The 23,114-nt window shown below is 40.0% G+C and overlaps 1 protein-coding gene across 1 annotated transcript in view; it reads left to right on the top strand.

Moving 5' to 3' along the window:
- The window catches only part of DSCAM (DS cell adhesion molecule), a 737,093-nt gene that overhangs the window by 393,754 nt on the left and 320,225 nt on the right, over positions 1–23,114 (top strand). The window contains exon 5 of the mRNA XM_024758431.1: positions 18,311–18,457. Within this exon, the coding sequence (XP_024614199.1) occupies positions 18,311–18,457 (147 nt within the window). The remainder of the gene's footprint in view (positions 1–18,310; positions 18,458–23,114) is intronic.

Raw genomic sequence — 23,114 nt, 5'->3', positions numbered from 1 at the left:
ATTAAGTGTATGCTTTGTAACTCCATTCATTAATCTAAGTCAGTTGAGTCTATGTTTCTTTAGCTAAGCTTTTCGTGGTTGGATGCTTGCCAGCTAGGTTCATATGGTTACAATGATTGGGGAATTTAACAAAGAATTTTGTAAATATATCTGGAAAGTATTAATGCTAAGAGATCTAGGATAGGAATTCAGCATCGATTTTGTATAATCTTTCATAGAATTTGTTATATACAGTGAATATGTCTGGAATGGGCCAGAAAAAAGTGATGCCCACTAATCAGATGTCTTTTTTATGACATTAGCTTTTTCGTTATGGCCCTCATTTATGCTATTTCACTTCATAAAATATTGGTTATTTTAGAAGGATATTCTCTAATTAAATTTTAATATCAAGAAATGAGAGAAAGATGGCTTCAATGCTAGACATTTATAATGACTTTATTACATCCTTGCTCATATGACAAGTTGAAGTTTTCTCAGCATGATATGAGAGTAATTTATCAGGAGATATCAAAATGAGTAAAATGTATGTTGTAGAAAACCCTTTTGTACTCTCTCTCAAGAAGAGAGCAAATTATCTTGAAACACAAGGAATTTTTATTCATCCTTTCCAAAGGAATATCCTACTTTTATTACGTACGTGTTGAATTATATTGAAGGAAAGAGTATATTTACCATGTTGTATGGGATTTCTGAATGATGCAAGGTATTCCACTGTACACTATAGTTACTGTGAGAATCGCTTAGATAAGCCAATAGACAATGGATATGTTCCACGTGGAATTTGAAGGCAATTATTAGGTGGGAACATGTGGGGGGAAAAAACGTAGGGAATTTCTTTAAAAGCAAGATGTGCTTACTGTGTAGAGCACTGAATTCGTGCAAGCCTGCCACAGTACTTCATTTACATTGGAATGCATTCTAATAGGTCTTAACGTGGCCTTTATCCCCATGGTTTTGAGCAATGGTTCAATAAAGACTCTAAAACCCCTGTGAACTGTGAAGTGTATGGTCTGGATTTTCAAATCGTAAGGAGGTGCCCGCTAGACGAGGATCTCGGTGAAACGGAAGCTGTGGATCACTATCATCAGGGCACTCAAGAGACTGCTTTCCTTCAGGAACAGCACAGGACCTCAGAACACCCCTGCCTCGCATGACACCCCTCCCAGTGTTCTTAAACACTATTGTTGCCCAGTGCTCTAGATACACCTTATTTTTTATGTCTATAGTATTAGTCACTATAATGATGACCACTTTTTACAGTATACTTGCCTTTCCTGAAGCACATCCTTTAGTTCCAGGAAATGCCTGTTATTGGCAGACTCTCTCAGTTTTTATCAAATTCTGGCAAACTTTCTGATATTTTCCTCCAAATATCGCTTATCTGCCGTTTTTTTCTCCTCTCTCTTTCTGGAATTGTAATAAACCATATGATCTCCTCCATCCCTCCTCTAAATCTCTTTATTCTTTCATATTTATATTTCTTTTTCCCTTTAGGCACTAATCTGGGTAGTAATTTCCTCAGATTTATTTTACCGTGTATTAATCTCCCCAACTGTGTCTAATCTGAATATTTATATCAAAGATTATGTTTTGCATTTCTGGACATTCTATTTCATTCTCTCGCTAATTTATCTGTCTCTTTTGACACCAGTCTGTTGCTCTGTCTCATTCTTGATTCAGTTTTATATTTCTGCAAACATTTCAAAAATACTTCTTGAGTAATCTATATTCAGTTACTCCATTATCTGAGGTCTAATCGTTTCTTCTGACTCTTAGGGTAAATTTTTCCCCAGTATGTTCAGTGGTTTTGGACTGGGGGCTCTGGATTTGAAAGAAGGAGTTGGGCTTCATCTGTAAACATCCTGGTGGCTCAGTCCTCCAGGGAAAATTTACCTTTGCTTCTGCCAGATGCTCTTGGAAACTGGGTCATTATATGTTAATTTCTTGGCATGAGGTTTCTTAGACCCTGCAGAAGGTAAAGCCAAACCCCAACCTGAGCAAGCTTAGTGCTATGGTTAGACATGATTTTTACCCAAAGCTCAGGCAGGAACAAGCAAGGCTGTTTGCTAAGAATTTTTTTTTTGTCCATCACTTCAGTGAGTTTGTAGTTTTCTGCAGGGGTTTCCTCAACTTGCATAGGACTAAAGTCTTCTCTTTCTTTCCTCATTTCTCCCTTGAAGAGAAATGTCCCACAGCATCCATAGCATCCGCGAGCTCTTTGCGCTAAGTGTTCACTTCCCTCTCCATTTCTAGAACCCTAAGGATTTTCCTCACTTGAGATCTCTGCTGTTCATGTAAATGTGTGTTTATTATATTTACCCAGAATTGAAGTTTCTTATACTAGGAAGTATTTCATAATAATTAACCTTTTATATCATCAGAAAAGGAAGTTGCTACAACACACACTGACTTATGACCATATTCAACTATTTGGGAAAACAGGGAAACATAAGGTTCCAAATAATAGACCATATTTTATGATAGAAATGCCCAAAACTCAATCCAGGAAGGAATTTTATCTCAATATTCTAAAAGAAAATGCATTAGATGGTTGTATGATAAAAAAGCAATTAAAATAATAATGAATAAGAAATATACGTGGGGAAATTTGCTGGCGGTCCAGTGGTTGGGACTCCGTGCTTCCACGGCAGGGGGCACAGATTCAGTCCCTGGTCAGGGAACTAAGATCCCACATGTCATGCCGTGCGGCCAAAAAAAAAAAAAAAAAATGTGGAATAGAGAATAATAACTGCTCCCGCTTTAAACTGCAAAGTAATTTGACAGGGTACCATTGAGAAATAGAATCCTGCTAATCACTAGTTTCTATCACAGCCTAAGAAGTAAACGTAGGAATTGGTTATAGACTAATAAAGCAAAAACTGTCATTAATGAGGAAGTATTGAGGTGATGCAAATTCCACAAGAATTCACTATTTCATTTCTGAGAGCATTTTCTACACCACACATGTGTTCAGTCCTGTCCTCCAGGCCAAGCCCCTGGGCTTTGGACAGACCAGCAAGGGTGGCAGGCGGTCTCCCAACAGTGGCCAGGCGTGGGCAGCAGCTTGAATGCCCAGCCAAGGAGTCCTCAGCACCACGCCAGTCCTTCTGCTGTGGATAACACTCATTCATGTTCACAGTAAGTCTCAGAAACAGCCTTTAAAATTGCCTTCAACCAAAGTCTCAGAATCTGAAAATCTGCAGAGACTTAAGGTCCTAGATGTGTTTTCCTTTTAACTTTCTCAAGGAGGTTGCAAAACCCATTAAGAGTTGCTTTGCAATGAAAAATACTTATGTTTTATTCAAGAGTTTATTCCTTTTCAAAGGCCTTATTTCACTTATATTTGCCCGGGAGGCAGCCTGAGGCAAAATGAAATAAAAGCGCCATGGTAAGATCTACAAGGCTGTGACACCACAGCAGGTGCCTTAACGGAGCTTGGTATTGCTTTTATACAGTGATGTGCATTAACACTTATCCGGGGCACTCGTGGTGTGGTGAGGGCTAGTTGCACCCTGAACTTGTTACTGCTGACAACATGGAAAGGGACTCTGCTGTTTAAGGCTCTGAGGCTGATACTGACAGCAATACCCCATCAGCCCAAAGAGGCCCCCTGCCCCAGGCTGTGAATAATTTTACTCTCTTTTTTTATACTTAGAATTATTTCATTACTTAGAATGATTCGAGTTCATTTTTCTGATGAAGATTTATCAATCTTTTAAATGCGTATTATGTTTCTGAAGGAAAGACAAAGCTGCAGTTAGGAGGAAGAGGCATTGCAAAAGCAGCAGCCTGCACTCTAACCCAGTCTTCAGCAGTCTCATGAACACCAGTAACCCAGCCAGAACAGTGACCGAGGTGTGTCAAACCAGGCCACCAAGAAGTGCATAGCACTGCAGAGGATCCAGGAAAACTGAAAACACAAAACATCTTACCCCAGTAATTATGTATCTAGGTAGACATGTTAGTGAGACTCTCACACGTGTGCTAAGGAAAACTAGTCAAAGTTTGGGAAAACTTTTTTGGTAATAGTGGGCTATTGATGTCAATCTTAAAGTCCATCAGTAATGGAATGAATGGATTCATTCTTTCATTTGACAGATATTTAATGAATACCTGCTATGTATGTGTCTTGCACTGTTCTGGGTGCTAGGGATACAGCAATGAAAAAAAACAAAAAAACAGAAAAACTCATACCTTGATGAAGCGCCATTGCAGTGGTTAGCCTGAGATATATTTACACAATATGACACTATATTTCCATTAGAAAGAATGGACTAGATTTCTCTATAGCAACATGGAGAGAGCTTAAGAACACATATGTTAGGTGGGAAAAGCAAGTTTTTCCATAATAAATAGTAAGCCATTTATGTAAATTTGAAAAAACAAAGACAACACAGAACCATATGGATACATATATGTGTGTGTGATAGAATAAAAACTGTAAACTGGGAATATATACACTTAATTCCTGGTAACAGTGGCTTGTTAGGAGAAAAAGGAGAGAGGACAAAGCAAAGAGAGGCATTTACCTTTCTCTGTAGAGTTCTTTCATTAAAATAAAAAATAACAGTGTTAACAATGATCAATTCTGTGTGTTGGTTACACAGATTAGTATTTTATGTCTGTGTAAGTGGTTTATGCTTTTTCAATTAAATGAAATATGGAAGGAGGAGGAGGGACAGAGGAAGGAGAAGAGGACCGGTGAGGACGAGATGGAAGAAAATAAATCATTATGAGGCCAGAACTTCCTCTAAAGGACTGGTTCCTGAGGAACCCAAGAGATCCCTGGTTGCAAGGCTGAGTGGATCCCCCCAGAATCTCTCTGCCTTGGGCTCCTGCTGCCTGGACGGCTTCCCCCGTCAGTCATCTGTCTTGCTGTCCAGTTTGGGCACCATCTTTCACATCTTCCTGTTCTGTACTCAGCAGCATCCCCTACTCAGCCACCACTGCTTGACCTCTGCTTCTCTGGGGTTTACCTGTGGCCTCACAATCTGAAACTCATCTTCACTATCCTGGCAGCAACCCCTGACCCCCTGGGACCCCTGTTTTACCTTCAGGATTTCAGGGTGTCACACACACAGCCCCTCCACCGAGGACCTTTCCTCTGCTCCCCAGCTGCCCCGTGGCTTGCAGCCTGGCCTTCTGTGAGCCCAGATCTCTCTGTACCAACATAAAGAGATGGTGCAGCCAATGACTTGCCAGCTTCTTGTCCCCTGGTCATGCTGAGCGTTTTCATCATTCCTTCCGTTATAACCACCCATGGCTACCCCTTTCTTCAAGGAACAAGGTGTGACTCACCTCTTCTTGGAAGCATCACAAATACAGTGTCTCAAATGGTGGTCGTTCATGAACCACCTTTGGGATTTCTGCCATCACTGAATACCACCCACACTATTATCTATTTTGGTCCTTTACATGGCTCATGTTTTCTTAAAGCAATGTAATTATAAATTCTGGCCAGACGCAAGTGCCTTCCAAAGGCTCTAAGCCAGTGGCTTACTTTTCCTGTGTTATAAAGAAAAGAAAAAGGAGATCGACAAGTGTTGGAGAGATGTCAAGATAAATTATTGCCACAAAAAAGTACTTAGAATCTTAGTGGAGGAGAGCTGGATGCACGTAGCCGGTGGGCAGATAAGTGGGACCCTCTGAGTCTTTCCCTTTGAAGGAATCAGAGGAATTGAGGAGACGTGTGCAGGGAACAAATTCTCTGGATGTGCTGTCATGGCATTTCTCTGGCGAATGTCATCAGCCTGCTTACCAATAGCAATTCCTGCCCCACCCTAATCGATTATAGATATATTATTTTTCAGTCTTTGTTGACCTCAACACTTATGTATATCCTGCTGACACTATCTGTCCTGCTTTGTGTGGTTTGTACTTTTATTTTATGGTGTTTTTTTCCCCTGTAGCTAGAAATTAGCTTTTAGTGACGGAGTTACCTTCAACCCCATTACCAGCTCTGCATATCATGGACAATTGCTATATGACTGTATTGATAACGTTTTGTCGCGAAAGATACTGCTAGACAATGGATTTCATGGATCATGGATTTCATGATCAGCGAGAAGACTTTTAGGAAATGGAGATGCTCTAAAAGCAGAAAGCTCTGGGATACGGAAGCTGGCGTGAGAATTTCTACCCTATCTCATTGGGTCAGGCCATTTAAAACCAAGAGGTTCTGAGATTGGGGTGACAACAGGGGCTGGATATAATAACATGACTTCTACCATGGGGTGGTTTTCTAAGTATATGCTTGCATACAGATTTGTGCTAATGACTCAGTAAACTCATCATAATCCCTTTAGACATCTTCATGTATCATCAGAAAACAGACATAATCCCAGACCTTCACATGATATGGCTTGAAAAAGAAATCAGCTGCTTTGTCTGCCACTGTAGCTATAAATGCAGCCATGCCTGTGACCTCAGGGACTTGTCAGTCTGCGTGCTTGAAGGGAAGCCTTTAAGAATCTCAAGTATATAAGGACTGTTAGACTTGCGTGGACATGGGAAGCCTGGTCAAAAAATAGACAGATCTTCAGGACGCTGAGCAGTGCTCTTCAAACATGTTTTACTCTGACTCGCCATAAGAAATACAGAGTAAAAAAAATACATTTTATATCGAGATCCAGTATGCACATACATATACATAAACAAGTACGTGCACATCTACGTATACAAACACACACACGATCCTGTATGGGCACATAGGAACTAAAACAAAGCCTTCATAAAATACTGACCCCTACTATTTGCGATGCACACTGAATTGTTCTATCTTCTCTATTTTATTTTTTTTTAAATAAAGTTACAGTCCATGAAATTGATTTCACAATCCATTAATAGGTCACTACCCACCATGTGAAAAACCATTACCCCCCAATATTTAGGTGGCCCCGAAGTAGTGTCTATTTTTATCCTTAAGACTTCCTGTGTTTCTACTTTCTTTCCTATAACTGTATGTCGTCTGTGTCAGGCAGACTAACTTTATGGTCAATAGTCACTGTGTTTCACCAATAAGTCCAGGGTCTTCAATTCCATTTGGGTCCCTAACATAATAAACAGAAAAAGCGCACTCATTTGGGATTGATGTGCCGTGCTTTGCTCTTCCTTCTTTGTCTTTTTTCTGTTTGAACATGTTGCTTTTCCATCAGCACACAGCCTGGACTAGAATAGATGGTCAACATGAAATACACAGACGCTTCCAGCCTCAAAATCAGAAAGCTCTTGGGACAGGAAACAAGGTGGATGCACCGCTTCTAAATATTAGTTAACCTGATACAACAAGCAGGCGGAATGATGTCCTTTTCCTTATCTTCCCTACATCTATAAGGGGCCACTTTTAATCCTAGAAGTCCAAACTGTGTCACCCAGGGACACCAGTGCCACACCCAAGGCTCCTCCTTCCCAGCCAAGACTCTCTTCTCCATGTATTCAACTCCTCCTCAATACACGGGAGTCACCTTTGACCCCGGCCCATTTCTTCCTCCTGCAGCATCTAGGCCAGTTCTATGTCCTGTCAGCTCTATTTTCAAAATGCATCTTATTTCAGTTCCCTGAACATGCCATCGTTTTTCCCACCTCAGGACTTTTGCACATTCTCTTTTTCGGTCCTCAGCCCCCCTCTTGCCATCTACTGTGTCTCATTTGAAACGCACCCTGCACAGACCTCTCAGACCCACCGTCTAAACAGCAATTCTCTATCTAGATTCAACCTTTTTGTCTTAATGCTCTCAAGAGTGCTTTTCACATTATGTAATTGTTTTTGTCTGTTTACTTATTTTGTCTGTCTCCCCAACTGAAATACTTGCTCCTAGAGGTCAGGGGCCAAAACTGTTTTGTTCATCTTATAAATGAATAAATACAACTCAAGTTTTTATAAGATCTTTGGCTCTTAAAAAAAAAATCCTTACATAATTCCTTCAAAAAAAAAAATCTATTCTTTCCAACGATTTATTCTTTTAAAGGAATAGGAATCTAATTAGAGGAAAGATTGATGACAGACTCGAATATCTGCTCAAGAGCGCTGATCTGATCATTAACAGCCTAAATGGGGTAATTAGGTATACAGTCGGATTGCAGCTCGCAGGCTTAAATTAGAAGTGTGTAATTGAGCCGCATTTCACTGCAGGAGAATCTCACTGAGAGAATGTTATTTACATAAGAAAAATGTCTTGGTGAGATTACTTTGGGAGAACTTAGACATATATCTGTCAGATCACTCCTTACTTACCAAGTCCAGCCCAGGGATGCTGGCTTACTCCTCACATCCCGTGTGTGGAGGGAACCTCAATCTTTCCAGCCACGTGGGCTTCCAGGAGGCTCAAGGTCCAAGTTGGGGCTTCCCGATTTTCTTTTTTTTTTGTTTAACTTTTCATTTTATATTGGAGTATAGTTGACTAACAATGTTGTGTTAGTTTCAGGTATACAGCAAAGTGATTCAGTTATACATATGCATGTATCTATTCTCTTTCAAATTCTTTTTCCAATTAAGTTGTTAAAGAATATGGAGCAGAGTTCCCTGTGCTATATAGTAGGTCCTTGTTGGTTATCTATTTTAAATACAGCAGCGTGTACATGTCAATCCCAAACTCTCTGACTATCCCTCCCCCCAACCCTTCTCCCCTGGTAACCATAAATTCGTTCTGTAAGTCTGTTTCTGTCTTGTAACTAAGTTCATTTGTATCATTTTTTTAGATCCTGCATGTGAGTGATATCATGCAATATTTCTCTTTCTCTTGATACTTTCATATCTTGATGTGTTGACACTTACATAAACATAGCAGGCCCTAACAGTAGGATGCCTTAGTGTACAGAGCCTGTTTTGGGGAAAAATTCAAAGTATGCATGTCATCAGGCATTTAATTCAGCATTTGCAGGGTGAGGGGAAACAGCAGGTAAGTTAGGCAAACCCGGGGATCGCCTTGTCTTCGAAGATGTTGCCGTCACTTGGGGGAGGCTAACACATACATGACCAATTAGACTGAATGCGATTAGGTGTGAAGTCGTGTGTCACACAGCAGTTCAGGAAGGTCAGGAGGTCCTCTATATAGTGGAGTAGACTTTGGGGTTAGGTGTCTGGAGTGGGAGGGTTACAAAGACCAGGAAAAGTATGGAAAGCCTCCCCTTCTGCCTTTAAGCATGCGCATATGTGATCAGGCTGAAAACCAAACAACACAGAAGACCATCTTTTGACACATTTACTCTCAACATAAATACTATCTAGGTTTCTCTCCTTCCCCTCTGCCGTGATGCTCATATGAGTTTGGTCTACACCTGCTGCATCCTGTCTCTAAGCTCACCACCAACTGATACCTTCTTCAAAATAACTTTCAACTGCACAAGTAGGACACTAAGAGAGTCTTCTTTTAAGATGTTCAAAGACTTGATACTATGAAATAAAACATAAATCCCCCCTTCCCTTCTCCTAATCCAGTCATGACCTCAGGAGTGAAGCAACTACAGTTAACATTTTGGTGGATATCTTTTCACTTACATACACAAATTTACTACCCCCCAACACAAACACACATTCATTGTCTTTTGTACATAACATTATATAATGTTCTGTAATTACTCTATGTTAGGTCTTGGAGATCTTTCTATGGATTATACATAGATTTACCTTACTGTCTTTTAAATGGTGCATAGTATGGATGTACCCTCATGCGTTAATCTATTTGCCCTTGATTGGCATTTAGGTTTGTTTTCCATTTTTCATTTTTTAAACAATGCCGCAGTGTACATTTTGGGTGTACACTGATGTGTGCACATGTATGAGTGTCCCCTAGGATAGAGTCTTTGAAGAGGACAAGCTGGATCAGAATATATGCAATTCTTACATTTTAAGTGTGCTAGCAGATTGCCCACCAGAGAGCAAAAGCCCTCACCAATTTGCACTCCTACCAGTGGGTGTTCATTTCCCCACACTCTTGTCAAGACTACATATTATCAAATATTTTATTTTTTTCTAATTTCCTGGGTGAAACATAGCACCTTGTTTTAATCTGCACTGATTTGGTAAGGTTCTATGTAAATTCTGATCCTGAATTAGTTAAAATATAATTTCATTTGTGGAAAACTTGATGTTTTTACAATTTCACGTTGTCTAATCCTGGAATTTGATACACCTCCCCGCATTTACCCAGGTCTCCCCTTATCCTCTTTGGTAATGACTTGTCGTGCTCTTTAAGTTCATCTTCTAGAGTACTAGCTGTTCGTAGCTAGAGATTTAATATTTTTGCTGATCTAGCAAGGTGGATAGTTTACCATTATATTCTATTGAAGATTACAGCTATTCTAAAGTGCTTTTCTCTAGCGGGAACTTACATAGACATTCTTATTTAATATCACAATATTTCCAGGAGGGTAATATTGCCCCATTGTACAGATAAGGAAACTGAGGCTCTGTTGGGCTACATTTGTATTCTCAGTTATCCTGATAGGAAGACACAGAACTGAGATGTCTGCATTATCCTTTCCAGAAGTGCTCTCCTACCCCCGCCCACCACTCCATGCCCTCCTGGGTCTCCGTCCTCCTCTCTTGCTGTCTTTTGCTGACCTTCTTCCCTTACTTCCCTCCCCGAGGGCTCCTGGGCATCAGTTCTCATAAAGGGCTCTTCGACATGCCTAACATGGTTCCCAGAGCTCTGTCTCCAACTCCATTGTATCATCCATGCCAAGTCACCCAGCATGTCCAGGACTGAACTCCTGTCTTCCCTGAGAAAGAGACAGCCTCACCCAACTTCTATACTCTGTCCCTGCTACCGCAGTCCCGTCAGTCCTCAGACTCAGCACTTGCTGTGATCCTCTCCCCAACCAAGTTCTGTTGATCCTTTGTTTAAATACATTTCTGTGCAAGTCACTTCTGTTCCCCTACAGCTGTTCCTGCACTCAGCCCAGGCCTTCCTGCTTATGCTCCAGCCGTGACCAGGTCAGGGAGTGCAGTGGGTGGGGGTGTGACCTTCCAGCCCCATCATCAGGGTGTTGTGCTTGCTGGGATGCTTCTAATTCTGTGAGCACAGGCAGTCACTTCACCTTGGTCCTCACTTTTCTCATCTGTAAAAATGGGACTAATAACAGTACCTGCCTTCCTGGGTCATTGCAAGAACTAAATGGGTCAAAACATATAACATTTAGTGCAACGGTGGCTCACTGAACACAGAAGACCTACTGGCTCTGATGAGGTTAGGATTCATAGCCAGATGTCTCTGTGTCCGCATTTCCCCTTTCTTTAAGGACAACCATTCCACAGGGTTAGGGCCCACCCTACTCCAGGATGACTCCTTCTTAACTAATGACATCTGCAGTGACCCTGTTTCCAACTAAGGTCACATTCTGATGTCCTGAGGGTTAGGACTCAACTGGTGAATTTTGGAGGGAACACAATTCAACCCATAACAACTGGTTAGATGTCTTACCTTAAGGGCCTACTCCTTTCTCTTTCGTATATGAGGCTTTCAATGTAATTTTGTTAAACCATAATTTTTTGTCAGACCACTCAATTGCTCGAGAAATATCTGTAGTTCCTTCATGCCTGCATCTAGTTATGGCCTGGCACCCACCCATCACATCACAGAAGAGACACAACTCAGAGCCACTGGAATGAGTTGAATTCCATTCCAATCTACATCTGAATTAAGATGTATAGCTAACTTTAAAGTTATCATAGATTATATATGTACATATATATGTATTATATATATTTTTTTTTCTTCTATTTCTACTTGTTTTAGTTAATGCTAATTTAACTTTCAAAATAAAGAAATATAAGCTATTCATGCAGAGACTCATCTCATTTCTAGCACTATATACTTAGAACTTGGATCTTGTGCTTGTGTTTCTCTCAGAAACTGATATGAAAACTGCTCCGGAGAAAGCTCTATTTCGTTACACAGCATAGATGTCAATTGCAGGTGGCAGGCACAGCTGATAGAAGTTTCATTGTGTTGTGCTACCATTTGGCATCTTATTAGAAGAACCATCTGTTCTTTTAATTACTATTAACTCAGTTGGGATTGCAATAGCAAAAAAAACCCTAAGATATATTTCTGACTAAATGAAAAATCAAACATGCTTTTAAAATCTTCCTGAAAATAATATTGTCTCTATTGAAGATCTAACAGCCTGGCTGTACAGGAAAAAGCCAGAGAGCATTATGAAAGAATAATTAACATCCAAATCTGCAAATATGCTCATTTTCATATAAGAATACATTACAGTCATTCTTAGGGGGGGGAAATACTCTTTCTATGTATTATACATAAGGAAGTTTCATGTTGAAATCTAAAAAGAGGATTTTTTCTTTCTTTTTACCAGACTTAAGAAGAGACATTTTGTATATAAATAATGATAGATGGATTTCATCCACCCATCTCTTGAACAAATATTTTCAGGAAGCACAGCCAAGCACTGCTCTGTGTTATGGAGATGAAAAGTGGTTCAGGTCAATTCAAGTTTCTGCTGTTCTGGTTAGAGAATAGAAATGTTAAAGCAATCTCCAACACACCTGAGATGACTCCACGTAGACATAATACAGTCAAGAGCTCTGAGCATGACCGTGGATGTGGTTCATGTTGACATTGCTGGAAAGTGGCTTTAGAAACTGAGGCCAGAATGAAGGGAAGGAGCCAGCCAGGTAGAGGTCTGGGCTCAGGGCCCTTCAGGTGGAGCAATTAGGAGAAGAGCAGTGTGGCCGGGGCAGAGAGGAAGAGGGAGAGAGTGCATGAATGATAGGGCCAGACCTAGACCTAAACCGTTGAGCTACCATGAATAGCTGGGTCTAGCGGGACTCCATCAAGACACGGGACTGTCTGCATGGAGGTTGGGTGGCAAATGGGCTGAAGGAACAGGAGTGGAGACAGTTTGTTGAAAGACTGGGATCCTTAGACCTTGGTGGTGTGCAGAGAGGGAAGTGGATCGTTCAGGATGTATTTTAGAAATAGGAACAGAAGGTCATTCTGGTGGATGATATATGAGGGGTGAAGAATGATTAATTTGGAAAACTTCAGAATGTGTATCTTACATTCAGATACTGGCAAACATGACAGGGGATGTTATTATTCAAATAATATCATTATGATGATAGAGGAGGTCTCTGAGTTTCCATCTACTCCAGATCTATCTATCTACCTACCTATCATCTATCATCTTTCTATCTATCTACTATTTATCTATCTATCTATCTACCTACCTATCATCTATCTATCTACTCTTTATCTATCTATCTATCTACCTATTATCTATCTATCTATCTATCTAGTTTCTATCTAATCCCTTTCTACTGCAGAAAGGATTTCTGAAGACAGTGTCCGCATAGCCTCCTCCCCCAAGAGCCCCACAGAAAGGGCATGTAAAGGCCCTCTCTGGGCCTCATTTATATCTTTCTACCCCTGTTAGTGCTCTGTTGTGTGACACTGGCCCAGAGAGGGTAGGGAAATATTTTGCCTGCAGTGACACAGCTCCAAGTGGCAGAATTCTGATGTCAAACTCACCATTGTCATTTCCAATTTGGTGCTTTTTCTAACACATGAGGTTGCTTCACATCAGGAAGCACATCCATGAAGAGTTAGAAGTGAGCCCTACTATGTAAGTGAACATGGGCTCAGGCAGGCCCGATAGCCTTGGGCAGTACTAGGTACACCTGTTGACTGGCTTTTCTTAGCAGGTCAGCTGAGTAACACACATGACATTTACTTCCAAAACTACCATTTTAATGCATGGCTATCTGTTAGAGGGCCTCTATGCATTAACCTCATCTCCAACAGTAGAGCAAAGAGGATGTGACTCATCCTCTCTTTTTCTTAGATGAACAATCCAAAGGTTAAAGAGGTTGAATGTCTCATCGGGGGTCACACATAGTGGCATTGATGGGTTTGGAATTCATATCCATTGGATTCCCAAACTCAGATTTTTTTTTCTTCCACAATGAGGAATCTCTCCAGGTGGGTGAGCTTGTTACACTTGGTACCAGGGAAAGAGCTTTTAACTTGATACTTTATAAGAACAGGAAAAAAAAAATAGCAGAGTAGATTGAGCAAGCAGGTTAATAAAGGGAACATATACAGCTAATTATTTGTATCAGAGTAATACACAAGGATGAGTACAGGTTTGGTGATAAATATCAATTTTTCCTCCCTTGGTAATGGTGTTTCCCTTCATCCGGATGAAGATAAACCTCTTCCCAGATTATAATCCAGCCTTTTCCCTCCCATCCTGTTTTCCTACCTGATGCCATGTCTCTAACCCTGAGACTCAAAGCTGTTTAGATTGTAAGCTCCCTGAAGACGGAGGCTGTGTCTCATTCCTTTTTGGGTTCTCAGAGCCCAGGACAGTGCTGGCCCAGTGAATTGATGTACCTCTCAGCTCTGGTTTCCTGTTCACCCAGAACACATGGCACCTCCTAGAATCAGCTCCCACATGCTCCCTTCAGGAGGACACGCATGCCTGCTGTCTGCAGTTGACTACTCATAGTTTGGCAAAATGGATTTCTAGAACTGTTGCTATTTCTCTGCCTCTGACGCTGGTCAGAAACCCAAAAGGCATTGTGCCTGAGCCTCAGGACCTGCCATGCTCTATGTGTTCACCGCTCAGCACCATGACAGGAGGAATGTGGCTGTAGGACTTCTACCCTGAGTGTTCTACAACATTCCGAATCATGCAGATGCCCCATTTTCTTTGGTAGTTTTATGTTTCTAGATAGAAGTATCCCACTAGTCCCTGTGTTGAGCTTAGCCAGGCTGGCTGAACTGGTACCAAGCTGTGGGTTTACTTCAGTGGCATTAACATACCAGCTCATGTCGACGAACATTGGAGAACCACACCAGCAGTCACTTGATACCCATTCACTCTTAGTTTATGCAAACTTCTAACAGCTTTGGTATGTCTAGTTTCTACCTCTCAGCATACCGAAGGCATCACATTGGGTGTGTGTCCACAGGGACACTGACAGCAGAGAGAAGTAACAGCTAATAGCCTGGTAGTAATGGGGGGAACAGATAAACTATTAAAGGAAGAAGCAGGGGCTTGAGTTCCTGGACCATTTAGTGCATGTTGAGAAGCCAAGGTAGCTTCTGAGACATCTCTCTAATAACTGAGCAACATGGCTCAATAATCAACACCCACAATGATGACCCTGAATCCAGAAATCACTCACTATTGTTAACTGACTGATTTGCAATGTGTTTAACGTGACAAAATGTATCTACTGCATTTTAGTAATGTTTCCACCTTAAGTGATGATAGTTTTCCAAGGGAAAGAAAGTTACCTATAGAATTTTGACTTTGCACAGTTGTATATTACCAGACACTTCTGAGTAGTAAAGGGTGTATGTGTATATGTCTGTGTGTGTGCGTGTGCATATGTGTGTGTGTGAGAGAGAAAGAGACAGTTTGGGTGTGTGTGCCGTTTATTGCTATTAATATTTTGTATTTTAATATTTGCCTATTTTAACAGAAGCACATTCTTCAATTTCATTTAAGGCTGTGAACAAACCCATTTATTCCATATGATACAAAACCCTCTGGTGAAGTAAGACAGGAAGCGGGGTGCAGTGGCAAGCAAGGGGGTGGATGAGAAGCTTCCTTGTCCCTGTGAAGCCTGGCGTTCTAGCGGCTGTGCTGTCCCTCACTGTCCTGAGGGTTCCACGTGTCTCGGGAGTTCAGACTGAACCTTGGGTCTTCGCAGCCCTGTCCTAATCAAAGGCTTCTATTCATCCTTATTTTAAATTTTAAAATACCGATCATTTGGGGGATGTGTTTTAACGAGAAATAAAGGGTTAGACAGAGATGGTTCAAATTAGCCCAGGAATTCAGTCACCTCCTTCTCTCTTTCCTGTGAATATTTCAGAAAATGTTTCAGACAGGGTTCCTGTTTTTCTAAGACAACATGTCTTAAGAGAGTTTTATTTAGCATGCTAAGTGGGTAAAAAGAAGTCAGATATTCTCGGAGCAAAGTGAGTGATCAAATTAAATGTGCCTGGAGACCAGAGCCCTCTCAGGAATCAGTGGAGTAATGAGTGCAGGCTGCTGCTGCAACCCTGAGCATCTCTCAGAGCTCTGAGCAGCCGTGCACACGATGCTTTTCCTTACATTGAGCCACTGCCGATGGCCTGTCAATTCCAATGAAAAGACTCTGTGTTAGAGAGGGGACAGGAGTTAATGCAGTATCTTCTTCATCCCTCTTTTCTATCATTCTGTACTTTAAAGGAACTGGTTATGAAAGCATTATGTAAGTATGCAAAATATACTGAAAGAAAAAAATGTTTCAATTATACACATTATATACTGGTAGGATGCTTGGCATGTGATGAAATATGACAAGTGGTATTTTTAGTTGCTTTTTTTAGGGGAAAGATAATGCAAAAATATCTAGAATATACACCATTTGCTTTTTCAGCTATTCTAATATTTAGCATATTTATAGCATGTTTTAAAATAAGTAACTAATGCAGTTGTTTAAAAAGTAAATTTATTACTTAAAGATATTTTATCCTCCTTTAGTAGTTAGTTGGTGTTCTTTTGGAAAACTTATGCTAGATCAGTAGTTGTTTTATCATTTTTTTCGTGTTCATGTCCATGGAATTGCTTTCATATTGCATAAGAAGTAATAAGCCATTTTTATTTTTTTAAGATTTTTTAAAATTATTTTTATTTATTTAAAAATAAAATGTGCTGGGTCTCGTTGCTGTGTGCAGGCTTTCTCTAGTTGTGGCAAGCAGGGGCTACTCTTCCTTGCGATGCACGGGCTTCTCACTGCGGTGGCTTCTCTTGTCATGGAGCACAGACTCCAGGTGCACGGGCTTCAGTAGTTGCAGTATGCAGGCTCAGTAGTTGTAGCTCATGGGCTTAGTTGCTCCGTGGCATGTGGGATCTTCCTGGACTAGGGCTCGAACCCCTGTCCCCTGCATTGGCAGGTGGATTCTTAACCACTGTGCTACCAAGGAAGCCCATATTTAAAAAAAAAAATTAACGTCTTTATTGGAGTATAGTTGCTTTACAATGTTGTGTTAGTTTCTGCTGTATAACAAAGTGAATCAGCTGTATGTATACATATATCCCCATGGCCCCTCCCTCTTGCGTCTCCCTCCCACCCTCCATATCCCACCCCTATGAATAAAATATAAGAAATAACCAAGTGTTGGCTCAAGTTGAATATTTGAGACCTAAAATTAATGAAGTCAAGACTCCTGGCAAATTCTGATTAAAATAAACCCAAGGCAGTTTCAAATGAACCTAAGGAAAACAGTTTAAAAGAAGGTGAATATTTGGCATTTTAGTCCTTCCCTAAGGAGACAAAACCACATTATCTTTTAAGTAGAATTGCATCAGACACAGAAATATTCCATAAGAAAGACTCTAACAGTGGTAGAAAGCATTTTGAGTCACTACCATGTAGGTGCAACAACTCACCTTGAGATTTACTCCTTAGCTTTTATTTGGTGTATCATCAAATTATAATTGAGCAGTGAAGAATTGTCTTTAGATATTTACATTTTCAAAGGAAAAAATCATCTTTATTCTTCTTCAAGCAGCACTGATGCTTGATCTCTTAATGTTAGCCATTTCTGTACAAATAGAGTTGTAGAGGTGAAAATCACAGGTCACGGAGAACACATTTTGTCCTGTGCTGATTCGAAGGAGGCAGAGCTGGGTATGGCTTTTTTCTCCCTGAGGTGAAGGTGTTATTGTCAATAATTTGAGTAGTAATTAGGAAATAGCAGTGTTCTCTAAAACACTGAATATAGGAGGAACTGACCTTTGTCTTCGAATATAGAAGTAAGTGTTGGTTATTATTGAGGAAATAAGACAGTCTTTCCTGGGAAGATTGTGGAATGTATTATTGCTCTATAGTCTAACACTTTTGTGTGTTTTTTGAAATATTTCAAACTGAGGCAAAAGTTTATGTTTACTTGAGGTAGAAATTTACAAAAGAAAGTTAATACTCCTTTAACATGTCACATTCAAGAGAAAAGTGATGATCAAAGAAAATATGCTAAATTAGCTAATTATATGCCTACTTTGTTGTTGTTAAATAAATACATGACCTAAATAATTAATTCATGAGAGTAGGCTTTACAAGTATATATTTATTGGGTAGCATACTTACTAAAACCTCTTAATTTAGGATAGTTGAAGAATTAATATATATCTCAAGCCCTTATAGTAACACACACATACAAACACACACCTTTTATTTTCCTTCACATGAGTTTCCTTCAGGTGAAGAAAAACTATTCAGTGACTTTGTTTACATGACTCGGTTGCTTCTGTTGTGTTTTAATGGGGTAATCATTTTCTTTGATTTCAGGATCTAGATTTCTCATCACATCCACGGGAGCCTTGTATATTAAAGATGTACAGAATGAAGATGGATTGTATAACTACCGCTGTATCACACGGCACAGATACACCGGGGAGACAAGGCAGAGTAACAGCGCTAGACTTTTTGTATCAGGTAAAAATTCATCAACACTGTGTTTTCTATCTGTCTCTGTCTTCCTTTGTTAGTGCTCTGGGATGACTCAACCAAAATTGTGGAATTCATGAACGACTTCATTTTTTTTCCCCAAAATATTTTAGCAATTAAAGGGTTTTTTTTTAATATAAATTTATTTCTTTATTTTTGGGTGTGTTGGGTCTTCGTTTCGTGCAAGGGCTTTCTCTAGTTGCGGGGAGCAGGGGCCACTCTTCATCGTGGTGCACGGGCCTCTCACTACCGCAGCCTCTCTTGTTGCGGAGCACAGGCTCCAGACGCGCAGGCTTAGTAGTTGTGGCTCACGGGCTTAGTTGCTCCCCGGCATGTGGGATCCTCCCAGACCAGAGCTCGAACCCGGGTCCCCTGCATTGGCAGGCGGATTCTCAACCACTGCGCCACCAGGGAAGCCCAGCAATTTAAGATTTTTTAAACCAATACCAATACAGTACAATGCAAATATGGATATTTCAAGTGAAATAATTTCACCTTTTATAAAGCTCCAAATTCCTGTGACCCAATAAGATTTCTGTTTTGCTGAAAATGCCTCCTTGCCCTGTTATTTGTGTGTTATGTCATTGGCAATACCAACCAGCACCATGATGCCTCCTACCCTGCATAGATCTGGGGGAGCAGGGCAAGGTCCTATAGAACAGGGATCCCCAGCCCCTGTTAGGAACCGGGCCGCACAGCAGGAGGTGAGCGGTGGGCGAGTGAGTGAAGCTTCATCTGTATTTACAGCTGCTCCCCATTGCTCATGTTATCACCTGAGTTCTGCCTCCTGTCTTCATTATGGTGAGTTGTATAATTATTTCATTATATATTATAATGGAATAATAATAGAAATAAAGTGCTCCATAAATGTAATGCGCTTGAGTCATCCCTAAACCATCCCCCCCCCGACCCCTGCCGATCCGTGGAAAAATTGTCTTCCATGAAACCGGTCCCTGGTGCCAACTTGTTCCCTGTATCATGTCTAACAATAGTGGGGAAATTATCCACGTCTGAAGTTAAATAAATAATCACACTCTCTTAACTCCCAGGATTATTCTTGAGTGAAGAAAACCCCAAAGTAAGTTTATTCCACTATGATAAGTATGTCTGTTTTGTGCCTTTTTTAATGGGATTTATGCTTTGAGAAAATATTGACCTTTTGAAGAATCTTTATAGTTGGCTTGCTATTGGCCCATCTGTCAAACAAATCAGCAATCCCTTCACACGGGGACGCATTAGCACTTCATGCAGCAGTTTAAAGCGTGAAATGACCATCTTGGTATTAAAAATCAAGTGCAAAATATCTGACCTTCGCCCTTATAGCTTTAGAGTGTAAAATCGATCCATGCAGTGAATATCTATTTTATTTGTCATGATGTTTTGTGCGGGAGACGTGACGGGAAGTTTTTAAACGTTGGGGAAATTAAAACAATATCACCTGAACACCCACTTACTGCCCTTGATAATGTTCTATCTGGATTCCTCTTCCCTATTCACATCCTTAAAATAGCCAAAGCCCACCTGTCTTTTCAGGTGTAGAACAAACGTAAGTCATAATTCATTGATTTTTTCCTCTGAACTTGAATATACTTTTTTTTTAACCTCTTCTTTTTCATGTCAATTGATACTTGTATTATAGTTATGTCTTGTTGCCTCTTTTCCTCTTTAAAGGGCAAGAATAATCATTACAGTAAAAATATGCTCACTTTTTTCAAAAATGTAGAGAAAATGAATTAGAAAATGAATGGCATCTGTCATCTATTCCATGGTAGCTTTAATGACAACACAATCGTCTACATGTTCAGAATCTCTTAGGAAAGGTCTTGTTTGCATTGAAGAGGAACTTCTTTATGACATTATTGAGTTAAGAAAGGAGCAGTCTCTGGGGGTGGCATGGATCTGTGTATGAGATTGAGCTTAGCAAAAGAAGCAAATAAACATTTCTCCATCAAAAGAACGTGAATTAAGTGATGATAATCTGGGAGCCCATTTTCCTCTAAAGAGAAACCTAAAAAGAGAGAAAGCCTGAAAAGGTAACCTTGTTTATCTCTACTCTAAATCAGTAAGTACTGATTTTCAAATTTAACTCTCAGAGTGGGAAAGGCAAATTTGCTTTTCTTAATCCCAAGGTTATTTATTTTTAATTTTTTTAAGCATGTTTTGCTGATGTTTCAAAAATAGGCAGCAGGACTCATTAGCATTGGGTCACCATGGAAGTGATGAGCGTCCACGAGATCGCCTCATGAGCATTTGTGCAGATAAGTGAGGAACATCAGAGCAGAATCTAGTGAAGGAATACCATACACTCAGATGCCAGCAGAAGAGAGGGAATAAGACCAAACGTTTGGGGTTAAAGGTGGTATTTGCAAGAAGGGAGAAGTCAACAGAGTCACACATAATCAAAAGGCTCATAAGAGAGTCTGCTGCATGTGGTGAATTACGCTTATGACTTTTGGGTCACAGACATTTTAATAAAGTAGTTGAGGGAGGAGATTGTCAGTGCTAGAAGATGAGAACATAGACACTGAGTGCGGATTATTGTTCTAGAGTTCTAAGCTTTGAAGGCAAAGAGAAATTAATTTTATTTTAAATTAGATTTAAATTCATTTAAAAATGTACACATGGGGTTTGGATCATGGCGGGGGCATGTTAGTAACAAGGTTTTGAATGACTCCAAACTTCTCCTGAAGCCGAAACAGAGGCAATAGGATGACAAAAGAAAAAGCACATGCATGACATCAACAAAATTAGGTGATGGAGATTCCCCAGAAACTCTTAAATGTGGGGGGCTATGGACAAACTACTGACAACAATAGGACCAGCGTAAGAAGAGCAGCAGTGTAACAAGAGGTGATGGATAGTGAAAAGGGAAGAGTTACTGGAATTACTATATAGTCACAGAACTGCAAAGTTGCCAGCAAATGCTCATCTCCAAAAAGCGGAGGACGGGAACTTCCCTGGTGGTGCAGTGGTTAAGAATCCGCCTGCCAATGCAGGGGACACAGGTTCGAGCCCTGGTCTAGGACGATCCCACATGCCGCGGAGCAACTAAGTCCATGCGTCACAACTACTGAGCCTGCACTCTAGAGCTCATGAGCCACAACTACTGAGCCCACATGCCACAACTACTGAAGCCCACATGCCTAGAGCCCATGCTCCTCAATAAGAGAAGCCATGGCAATGAGAAGCCCATGTACCACAATGAAGAGAAGCCCCCTCTCGCTGCAGCTAGCGAAAGCCTGTGCACAGCAACGAAGACCCAACACAGCCAAAAATAAATTTAAAAAAAATAAAAAATAGAAGAGGACCATCTCTTGAATGGAAACCTAAAATGTGTCCAAGAATATTCACAACAATTTGATAGACCTACACAACCTCTGAGTTGAAGCTGAATGCAAAAGGGCCATGATATCACATAGCTTAGTAGTAGCCTAACTCCTTGCAGATCTCAGAAATATTTAGCAAATACTACTTTCAGAAGAACAGAATCTCACCCTGAGGGAAACTGCTGGATTTAGGAATCAAACTGAGCCAGAGTGGAACACTAAACAGAGAGAGAAGGCTCAGTAGTATGGGAGACCCTAGAAGAATTTCATCCTATAAGATACTATAACAGAGGGAAAATTAACGATGTTTATATTATTTTTATTTGGAACCAAGATTTTCAGTGTAACAGAAAAGATAAAAATAGAAAACCAAAGAATTAATAAAATTCATGAAATATCCAATAGAAAGTATCAGTACACACTTGCTGTTTTTTTTAATATGTGATTCCAAGTTCTTTCCCTTTTCAATGGGCAGTGGGCAACCAACAGCAACAAGCACCTCTACCACCTAGATCATAGTCTCCTTTAAATATTATTCCCCAATAACAGGGAACATGTTTCCTTGGAAGAACAATGGATTATTGGTCTGGGACAGGAAACATATAAGATGAGCCTGGAACATAAATGGGGTCTTGTCACAATTGCACGTATGCATATATATATATATATATATATATATATATATATATATATATATACACACACACACACACACATACACACACACACACATACACACGTGTGTATATGTGTGTATATATATATACACATATGTACCTATATATACTTACATAATCATTTACATATATGCTTACATGTGCACACATACATAGACATTTTATAATAACAAAAGCAATAATAAGAAACTTATTCATCTACTTAGAGGTAACTAAGGCAGGCACCAACTCTTGATTTTGATAATTAGTCATTAAAGATAACAACAAAATTTCTTCCTGTCTTTCTTGTAACTACTGTATTTCAAGATAACCAAATAACCCTAGTTCAGGGAGGAAAGTTCTTATTTACAGAATAATTACATCTATTGAATGTGAAAGAAAACGGAAATTTTAAAATTGCCATTTTCAACCCTTAATAAAATAACTTAATTCAGACAAACATTATCATCTGAATTTTCTGATCAATTTAGTCTCACTGAGTGTGGGAAAGCAACACGTTATATAGATGCAAAGGGAAAGAAAAAAGGTTGAACTTGATCTAGATTATCCATTACAACTAAATTCCAGTTATAAGGAAAATGGCAATAGAGGAGCAGGTTAAATGACACCATGAAGAAAGAAATTCAAAATGTGAGATTTTTT

This window comes from Neophocaena asiaeorientalis, unplaced genomic scaffold (genome assembly GCF_003031525.2).
Source record: "Neophocaena asiaeorientalis asiaeorientalis breed wild unplaced genomic scaffold, Neophocaena_asiaeorientalis_V1.1 scaffold45, whole genome shotgun sequence".
NCBI lineage: Eukaryota > Metazoa > Chordata > Mammalia > Artiodactyla > Phocoenidae > Neophocaena > Neophocaena asiaeorientalis.
The sequence above is the reverse complement of the archived record's forward strand: the minus strand, read 5'-3'. Positions and strand labels throughout refer to the sequence as shown.